General features: G+C 45.5%; 1 protein-coding gene across 1 annotated transcript; it reads right to left on the minus strand.

Moving 5' to 3' along the window:
- Nucleotides 1-1,401: 1,401 nt before the first annotated feature.
- On the minus strand, nt 1,402-2,514 carry LOC124658912. The gene is made up of 2 exons (XM_047196905.1): nt 1,661-2,514; nt 1,402-1,546 (listed from the first exon to the last, which is right to left on the minus strand). The coding sequence occupies exons 1-2, from the start codon at nt 2,512-2,514 to the stop codon at nt 1,402-1,404; spliced, it is 999 nt and encodes a 332-aa protein (XP_047052861.1).
- Between the last annotated feature and the right edge of the window lie 8,249 nt (nt 2,515-10,763).

Here is a 10,763-nt window from a genome sequence, read left to right on the forward strand (position 1 = left end):
TCGTCTCCGCGCCCCCGGTTGTCTCACTCCTTACTCTTACTATCTTGTTGATTCCTTTACTTGTTGCACTTGTCCTAGGATCATTGTAGGATCACCGCTATCGCTAAAGTTCTCACCTTTACCTTCCGTTGCACTAAAAATTGAAAAAGACTAAAACTTGCCGTAGCGCCATTCACCCCCCCTCTTGTTCGCTACGATCCATTCAGGAGTGCTTTGTCCTCCACACCACTCTAACGAAGAGTAGCACTCGCAAGAGTGTGAACTTCGGGATACATCATCGTCTCTGCGTCACCTCAGTTATTCCTATACCCGAACACTTTACTTATGCACTTTACTTTGTGATAGCCTTCGTGCTTGAAGTTATATATCTTGCTATCACATAGTTAGTTGTATTGCTTAGCATAAATTGTTGGTTCACATATGTGAACCCTAGTTATATATGTTTTATTCTTAGCAAATTAAACGCTAGTTTTATTCCATATTTGATAAACCATAATCATAAAAGTTTTAAACTACTTATTCACCCACATCTTTTAGGCGGCATCCGTGTCCTTTTAGATGTGAGAGCATTGTTTTATTGTACCAAAAGCGTAAAGTATTGCTATATATGTTAGGCAAATATTTTTCCTCCTACTTACTCTTGGGATTTGTGTATGGAAAATAAAAAAAAATCATCATACATGCACCATTCAAGATCTATCTACGAAGATGCAAGAACAAATTGAATTTAACTCACCGAGTAATCTACGGAAGGCTCGGTGAAGATTTTGAACGTAGAGATCCTCACACATAGGCGTATCCCTACTAGGCGCGAGGGCATATCTCTTATTTACTTCAAGAATCGAAAGCGTCGATTCCTCTTCCGATATCCATGCATCCATCGGTCCAATCCGTTAGTGGTCCGCCGTACAGGGCGTAACGCCAACGACAAGAGCGGTACATTCTTACGACGAGTATGTGTAGGGAAGAACCCGCACACGGCGAGTGCGGTGCATCCGTCCGTTCCATTGTTCTTGCTCGTGAGTGTATTCAAATTTAAACTGAAAACCAAGTAGAAGAGTGTTTTCCTTTATTGGTTCAAATATTTTCCCAAAGGAGACCCATTTCACGGTTCGATTCATGGCAAACCCTAGCCAAGAGCTGACTTTCACGTACAAACGAGATTGAAGTAGAGCTGAACATAAACCTCTTCCTGTTTCCTCCGTCGGTCGTAATAACCCCCCAAAAAAGCCGTCGGGAATTGGTCGACTGGAATATGGACAACCGAACAAGAATGGAACACGCCGGGAAAACAAAACCTGTTCCGGCCAGCGACGGCGCGCCCGTACCGGCAGCGCATGCCACTCGCGAACGCGCACGGAGAAATCCAAGAAAAAACAGACATGCACCGTACGTAACTACCTACGCGCTCTGCGCCTCCAAGAATGCGTTGAACTCCGCCCTGGCCATCGCCAGGCGCGGCGTGATGCACGGCGAGGTCGGGCACGACGCCGGCGGCGCGGCTGCGGTCGAGAACCTCACGTGCCGCTGCGAGGCGGACGACATCCTGGGGGCCGACGACGGCTCCTGGCGCTGCGACGCCGACGCCGACTTCTTCAGGATGCCCCTCGGCTCGCCCTCGAGCGCGAACGCCATCTTGACGGGCGCCCCCGACTCCGGCCGCCGCGACTCCGACTCCGACGCCGACTTCTTCAGGACACCCCTCGCGTCGCCATCGAACACGAACGCCATCTTGATCGGCAGGTCCGTGTCGTCCGCGCAGCTGATCTTGGCCACCTCCATCGGGAAGTCCGTGTCGACGTGCGGCGCCGAGGTGGGCGGCGGCGGCGGCGGCGGGCTCCACGACCCGCACTCGAACCTCTCCATCGACGCCATCCGCGACACGCTGCTCCGCCGCCTCGCCCCCGAGTGCTGCCTCTGTATGCTCGACACGACGGCCGCCGCGGAGGGCGAGCCCCGCTTCTTCTTGTTGAAGCCCGGGATGAACATGCACAGCACGCCGCACTTGAAGCCGTGGGCCTCCGCGTCGGTCTCGAACTCGAAGTGCGGGTACTCGTCGTCGTGCGGCGCCATGGTCCTCCCCTCGGCGCGGGACGCGCTCCTCGAGAGCGTGGTGGGCGCCGCGGACGGCGAGGTGACGTAGTGGGCGAGCGCGGCGGAGTGCTGCCGCGCGAGGGAGCTCAGGGCGATGACCGTGGCGAGGCTGGGCTCTTCGCGCTTCGCGCCGGCGCTGTGGACGGGGGAGGAGGACGCGGAGCACGGGAGGCTGGCGCCGACGAACGTGGGCCGGCGGAGCGGGGGCAGGAGCGGGGACGGGTGCGCCACCAGCTCCGTCATGACCGACGGCGCCGAGAGCGGCGAGTCCGGGTCGGCGACCATGCCCAGGTGCCGCAGCGAGACGGGGTCCACGGGGATCTGCCGCTCGTTGTCCATCGACGGTGACGCCGGGCTCTTGCCGCCGTCCTCCGATGTGGCCGGCGCAAGCCGTGGCGCTTCCTCGCCGGCGGACTGCATGGCCTGCACGAACTGAGCTGCTGATGCTACAATACATACGCGCGCGACGCTTATAAAGCAAAGGTAAAACAATCATCAATTAGTGTTTGACTTTTGGTGATAGCTACCTGGTATTCGTCGTAGTGGGCAGCATGAAGTTGGGGATCAGGGGCGGCACGGCTATCTGCAGCATGAACGCAACTCCTAATTCGTGCTGGCTTAGTGGATCACCATGTATTATCGTGGCATCAGTTTTGCTCGTGCAGAGAATTATGGTTAACCATGAAGTTGAGATATCAACTATTTATCAGAATGTATCTCAAAGAACTTCACGAACGTGTGGGAGATTTTGGTGTCGTTTGAAAGCACTCATGCACACCACTACCACAACACAAACTCATACGTCGACACTCATAGGGTGACCATGTCAGGCTGAAGTTTTGGACCTTCAAGATTGACGAAGGCATCACATGCGGCTCACTACGATGTATATCCCTTAAAATAATTTTCCGTTTTACCCACAAGGTGTCAAATCTGAACCTGAAATAGATTTGGGGACAACCACCACCCTCTAAACCATCGACAAACAGGTTGGTTCTCGTTTCATTAAGAAGAATGACAAAGTTCTAATTACAAAGTAGTAGACTGGAAGGGTAGGCACAACTCATCTGCACAAAATGTACCTCAAAATGAGGAAGGAGCCTCTCGCGCTCAAGACAAGCAAGCAAGGATCTCGGGGTAACTGTTTGCTCAAGACAAGGAAGCAAGGATCTCGGGGTAACTGTTTGTCCTTTGTATGTTAGTTACTTCGTTGTATTGGGTCGTGTTGTAGTACGATGAAGTTATCGGATCTTGATTTCTAAATGCAACCACATGGCAACAATGTACATTTGCAATTTTATCAAAATGTTGAATAGGAAACAAAAATGATTTTTTACCTTTAAGGCAATGTGCTGAACACATAGTCGGTGTCTGAGCCGACAATTGTCGCCGCTAACATTGGAAACGATGACAGTTGGCACCAATTAACGTGTGGTAGGCGTGACAAGATTCGTGGTGGCAGTGACCTTCTTCCTCATGCTTGACCCCACCTTTCTCACCATGGACGTCTACTTCTTGGCGGCGGTCGTCAGCACAACCAAAGGACAAGCGAGGCCAAAGAAGGATTGCTAGAGTACAATGTAGGTCATCTGGGGGATGACCAATGCGTTGGAGGGCCATGAAAGTTTGTCCATGATGGAGGGAGGATTGTCGATTAGAGGTGTCAGAGGAAGTAGAAACACTAAAGTAAGTTGTTCACCATCAGAGCAGATGCAACGATAGCAAAAGGCCCGCCGAAGACTAGATGGACGTAACGATCGGGAAGAATGTTCACCTGCCTAAAGAATGGGAGGTTTTCGGGAGTGAGACTTCAAACCCAAGATTTATGAGGACAAGAGGTATTTTTTGAGATCTCTAGATTTATTTCAGGAGTTAAGCACTTATTATTGGGATCCTCTAGAGTGGTCTAACTCCCAATTGTGACTTTTTTTAGCTAAGCTTTTTTTTTGGAATCCGCTAGAGACCGCGATATGAATATTTGGAAGTCAAGCATACATTTATAAAATTTAGGAGTTGTTCTAAGTTTTAAGCCGTAAGGGTAGGATTGTAGGAAATCATGTGTACTAGTGATACCGTGAGTGCGATAGAAGCGGCAGATAAACATTTTCCTAAGCTCCTTGTTGGGATCGATATAAAAACTAGAAATAATATTTTCACAAAATCGTGCTCTAACGAATATGTGCTCTTGCAGTCCATCACCCCAGCCGGGAGGATATCTCCTCCTTGCTCCTTAATCCTTAGGATCAAATAGTTGCTCAGTCAACCGGTATCCACACATACAACTAAGCAATCTAGCAGAGCTCCATTGTCCAGGGTGTAGCTATGTCGGTGAGAGTGGTGTAGCCTTTCGACAAAGAAGTGCTTGCTGGCTGGATTTGGCGGCCAGAACGGTAATTACATCACCAATCAGTCAAGTGCATCGACCAAAGATACTAGCAAAGTGAAGTTTACACGTATATGCATACACACGTCCGCGGTTTTCAAAACAAAGGCAGAGTCAGCGTATCCATGTCAGTGTATCTTAGGCGAGTCAGCATATTGCGTCGGCGAGTCAACAGGCTATATACACGGGCAAACTGGAAAAATACTCCAACTTCATCGCATTCACTTCGACTTTTCCGCGACGGCCTCCATCTCAACAACTTCAAGTACGGGCAGCATCTAAGGTTCTCATGATTTCATTGGCGTGATTCCGTCGACTCCATACGACGTCGCGACCCGTGGATTTATTTTCTCCGGCTTAGTGGATTTATTTTCTTCGGCTCAATGGATTTATCTTCTTCGGCATAATGGACTTATCTTCTTCGGCTCAATGGATTTATCTTCTTCGGCTTACTGGGTTTATCTTCTTCGGATTCCTCTTATAAATTATCATTGGTTTCCTCTAATATAATACTACCCGACGCATTTCCGGCGGATTCATCTTCTATGGTTATTACTGGAACTATTTTTTTCGGGTCAATGGATTCATCCTCTATGATATCAGCGGATTCATCTTCTATGGTTATTACTGGATTCTTCGGGTCAATGGATTCATTTTCTATGATATCAGCGGATTCATCTTCTATGATTATTACTGGATTCTTCGGGCCAATGGATTCATCCTCTATGATATCGACGGATTTATCTTCAATATATGCTCTATATTTAATGGCATCTTCAATATGGATTCATCTAAAATACTTCATCTGGGATTCATCTTCGTATATTATTGTCTATGGCTTCATCTTAAATGGCTTCACCAAATATGACGCCGCGACTCCATCAACTTATTTCGACGTCACGCCTAACGCTCGGGGGCTTGACAACGATTTCGCCTCGGGTCACGACTGCGACACAACAATCATGACATCACCTCAGCTACGCTCGGGGGCTCGGCTATTTCTTCATCAACAATTTCGCGGCATCCACTTTTGCTATTTGGTGGTTTCTACTTTGGCTAGATTTCTTATCTACACTCGAAGACTTCATCATGCATCGACTTCATCGTGTCCAAAAAGCTAAGTGTTCTTTTATTTTGCACAGAGTTGATTATCGTTTACTTTCGTCGCATCCGACAGTTGGGGGCTGCGCGGCATATATTCACTTTACATATCATCGAATCTGAGCATCTGACACCGCATGCGAAAAAGAGAGTCAAGAGAAAGATAGAAAAAGTTTGTTTATTTGTGCAGGAGAAAGCAAAATTCAAAGTATATAAGAGAGAACCCAACGAAATTGTCTACAGGGAGAACTCGAAGAATTATCTTCAAGGAGGTCCCGAAGAATTATCTTCAAGGAGGTCTCGAAGAATTATCTTCAAGGAGGTCTCGAAGAATTATATTCAAGGAGGTCCCGAAGAATTATCTTCAAGGAGGTCCCGAAAAATTATCTTCAAAGAGGTCTCGAAGAATTGTCCTCAGGGAGGACCCGAAGAATTGTCCTCAAAGAGGACCCGAAGAAATTTTCCTGAAGGAGGAACTCGACGAAATTTTCATCAAGGAGGAACCCAAAAAAAAAAGGTGGACAAATCTTCGGGTTCATTAACTCGGTCATATTGTTCCACCTCCTATATATGCGTCCTCCAGCTTGTACCAAGGACAGGATCCTTCTTCATCATATTACAGAGGTGCCACTTCATGGGCACCGTGGGGTTGATCTCCACTTAGGCCAAAAGCCTAAGCTTGGGGGGAGGTATGCCGGCATCACTCATTCATTGCATATTACAATTGCCGGTAATTTGTATATACTTGTTTCGCTTCTTTTGATTGTTTCTCTTTCGGTTATTTTTATTTCAGTAGGTTTCTTATTTTAGTTTTTGAAGATTGTTACTACTGTAGTAACCTTTACTCTTACTTTTTTTATTTCATTTGTGTGCCGATGGTTGCCTCTAATATGAGGAAGATGATATTTGGGGAAGTGCTGTCTAAAAAACAGATTCTGGACTGATAATGAAAAAACATTACCGTGCGTAGCCAGAACGTTATTTTGAGCTGCAAATTTGTGTGCATGTTCCCCAGGTTATTATATAACTTTCATTAGTTGAGCACTTTTCGAGTTGAATAGCAGAAGATTTTCGAAAAAATTGATTACTGTACTGCTGTCAAGATTTGGCAGATTTCTGCCACTTTGCTTTTTCTGTGATTCTTTTAGTTTTCATTCTCTTGTTTTTGCTTTGTTTCTTTTCTAAAACACAAAAAGACCAAAAATATTTATGTTGTTTCTCTTCATCATTTGTTTATTTGGTTACTTTTTCCTATTTTGCTTTATCTACTATCGTTGGTTTGTTATGAGAAAATCCAAAAAGATTTTACTTTCGCTCTTGTTTCCAATTCGAAAACACCAAAATATTTGTTGTTCTTCTTCGGTTTTGTAAAGTTTGTTATGGAGTTCAGCGGTCTCCGGTGGTTGGAGCTTGGTTTTCATTTCATATTATTCAAGCTACACAAGTGAAAGGCAATAATGACGATCTACGACAACTCGACTGTGGTGAGAGGCTGGTATGAACTCTATTTGTTTTCATTTTTGTACATATACTCATACATGTGAGCATGCTTAGTTGGTTCATGTGAGGTATATGTCATTTAATGAAAGTCTAGTAGTTCATGATCTCTCATGTTTAGCTCCAATTTATTAATATGAGTAGCATGTCATAAATATTTGCTTGCATTGTTTTATTCATAGATAGGTATGACATTGTGGTATCCTCCTCTGAATAATTTATTTGAATTGACTTGGCACATGCTTACGCATGCATATGACTGAAAAACAAAAGTCAATTAAGCTTCAATGATTTACTTTGCTTCAGAATTCTTGTATCACTTTTATGCCTCCGTTAATTTTATTCTACCGCAAGCATGATTATGACAGTTATTGCTCTCTTGATTGTCGCTTCCCAGTCTATTGCTAGCCTTCACTTGTACTGAGCGGGAATGCTGCTCGTGCTTCCAAATCCCTGAAAACCAAGTTATTTCAAAGTGTCCACCATAAATACCTATGCATGGCATTTCAAACCATTCCAAGTATATTTTCATGTGCTACCTTTAAAACCTTCAAAGTACTTCTCAATTTGTGTCAATGTTTTATAGCTCATGAGGAAGTATGTGGTGTTTTATCTTTCAACCTTGTCATTTACTCCTGATAGACTTTCACCAATGGACTAGTGGCACATCCGCTTATCCAATAATTTTGCAAAAAGAGCTGGCAACGGGGTGCCCAGCCCCAATTAATCAACTTTCATAAATAGTTCTCTTCACATGTTTTGCCCTGATTTATCAGTAAGCAACTTAATTTGCAAATAGACACTCCTCCATGGTATGAGAATGTTGGAAGGCACCCGAGGATTCGGTTAGCCATGGCTTGTGTAAGCAAAGGTTGGGGGAGTGTCATCCATAATGAAACTAAAATACATGTGTAAACAAAAGAGAAGAGGGATGATCTACCTTGCTGGTAGAGATAACGTCCTTCATGGGAGCCGCTCTTGGAAGTCTGGTTGACAAGGTAGTTAGAGTGCCCACTACCATTCGTTGACAACAACAAACACCTCTCAAAACAATTTTACTTCGGTCTTTAGAAAAATGAAAAGCTCTAGCACATGTTAATCCCTGCTTCCCTCTGTGAAGTGTCAATCTTTTACTTTTATGTTAGAGTCACCATCCTTTCTTTGAGCACCTTCTTGAGAGCATAATGGTCATTCTTAGTGTAATATGCTTGTCCCAGAATATGGTTAACTGAGGTATGACTTTGATGCTTTTATCTTTGATAATCTTTACTTCTAGTCTTTCCATGAACTTCAGAGGTGCCTGGGCATTTATGTTTTGCTGTACAAATACGGGCAAGCGAGATACCACTTTATCATATCTTTTTATGAACATTGCAATCCTGCTGATAGATATGATTCATGATGCTTATTATTAGTTTGTTGGTATCTTTTTCATGATTGACATAACTATTAGATGACCTTATTTGCATTTGTCTTATTATGCATTGTCTAAGTACTCGTCCATATAATGAGAATATTTACATCATATGAGCAAATGTGTTTGATGTCTACGCACGCTTCTATTCCTGTAGACAGTGTTGGGCCTCCAAGAGCAGAGGTTTGTAGAACAGCAGCAAGTTTCCCTTAAGTGAATCACCCAAGGTTTATCGAACTCAGGGAGGAAGAGGTCAAAGATATCCCTCTCAAGCAACCCTGCAATCACGATACAAGAAGTCTCTTGTGTCCCCAACACACCTAATACACTTGTCAGATGTATAGGTGCACTAGTTCGGCGAAGAGATAGTGAAATACAAGTAGTATGGATGTATATGAGTGGAAATAGCAATCTGAATAAAATATGGCAGCGAGTAAACATGCAACAGAATAGTAAATAAACGGAGATTCGATGTTTGGAAACAAGGCCTAGGGATCATACTTTCACTAGTGGACACTCTCAACATTGATCACATAATAAAACCACTCTACACTCTCTTGTTGGATGACAAACACCATTAATTGTGTAGGGCTACAAGAGCACCTCAATGCCGGAGTTAACAAGCTCCACAACATTCGATGTTCATATTTAAATAACCTTAGAGTGCATGATAGACCAACGCAATTATACCGAGTACTAACATAGCATGCACACTGTCAACATCAGCTATGAATGGGGGAATAGATCACATCAATACTATCATAGTAATAGTTAACTTCATAATCTACAAGAGATCACAATCATAACCTATACCAAGTAATACATGTTGCACACACTGTCACCATTACATCATGAAGGAGGAATAGAGTACTTTAATAACATCACCAGAGTAACACATAGATGATATTCAACTAGATCACAAAGAGAGAGATGAACCACATAGCTACGGTAGAGCCCTCAGCCTCGGGGGAGAACTACTCCCTCCTCATCATGGAGACAGCGATGGCGGTGAAGATGGCGGTGGAGATGCCTTCCGGGGGCACTTCCCCGTCCCGGCAGGGTGCCGGAACAGAGACTTCTGTCCCCCGAATTGGAGTTTCGCGATGGCGGCGGCTCTGGAAGGTTTTCTGGTGTTTCGTCAATCCGTGTCGAAGATTTAGGTCAGGACGGCTTAAATAGGCGAAGAGGCGGAGTCGGAGGGGCCTCGGGGGTTCCACACACTAGGGGGCGCGCCCCCTGGTGACATGGGTATACCCTTCGGGTACCCATTATTGGTATACCTGGATCGGCTCGGCCCAATATGGAGAAGGCCCAACAAGGCAACCCGAAGAAGTAGTCGACTAGGACTCTTGTAAAACCCTAGACTGGTTGCATATATAAAGCTAGCCAGTGCACCCGAAAGAAAGAGGCCAACAGATAGACAGCATAGCTCCGCCTATGGCGGCACCTTGTAAAGATATTTATGATCATATAGTAGATTGCTAGCAGCACGTAGGGATCCTCCACCGAGGGGACCCGAAGCTGGGTACGTCGTGTGCCTAATCTCGCTCCCGGAATCTCCATCGTCGCTCTCTTCCGAAACCCAAGTCTACAATACGTAGGTATTGGCGAGGTGATCCCTCGTCAATTGGCGCCGACCGTAGGGACTGCGGCGATTGGATTTTGTTATCCGGGTGGGATCCATCATCATCAACAACCTACGGATCACGCCTCGTCGTCAAGCTGGAAATCTTCGCTAAGCTGAAAGATTGGAGAGATCGGGTCCGAGTGCCCGTCCAAACAATTCCAGCAACACAGATCGAGTATGTGGCGGCGCACGAGAAGTTTCAAGATGCGGCACGCGCCTTCATCCGCAAGTGTGTTTCCGGCGCGAGGATACACATGCAAAGGGGTCAGCGGCAGCTACTAAGCAGCACCTATGCGCATCCAGCTAGAAGTTTCGGCAAGCCACGAATCGTACTTTGGTGCGGTCAAGCACATGATCAGCAGTCGTTTGGAATCGGTATTGGGAGCCAAAGTAAATCTGTGGGAATTGCGGCAAAGAAAAGAGCAAGTTGATCAGCTCTCCTAATTCATAGTATGCATTACGGTTCTCGCGGAACAAATCCAAAAGAAAAGGAAGAATAGAAGTAAAAAAGAAAACTAGTCGCAAATAAAGATGCACGTTGGGACTCTTTATGCCTTAGCTGATCAAGGATATTGGCGACAACATATTCGCCATCACGGATCTACCGTCGCAGGCTCGACGACATCGGACAAAAATAACCAGGTGCT

The sequence above is a fragment of the Lolium rigidum genome, chromosome 1 (assembly GCF_022539505.1).
Source record: "Lolium rigidum isolate FL_2022 chromosome 1, APGP_CSIRO_Lrig_0.1, whole genome shotgun sequence".
In the NCBI taxonomy this organism is placed as follows: Eukaryota; Viridiplantae; Streptophyta; class Magnoliopsida; order Poales; family Poaceae; genus Lolium; species Lolium rigidum.

What these genes read in the sequence shown, in the direction of transcription:
- LOC124658912 (XM_047196905.1), bottom strand. Translation starts at nt 2,514, where the DNA reads ATGCAGTCCGCCGGCGAGGAAGCGCCACGGCTTGCGCCGGCCACATCG. An exon ending in TCGGAGTCGGAGTCGCGGCG is followed by an intron (nt 1,547 to 1,660) that starts GCCGGAGTCGGG and finishes GTCGGCCCCCAG; the next exon opens with GATGTCGTCCGCCTCGCAGC.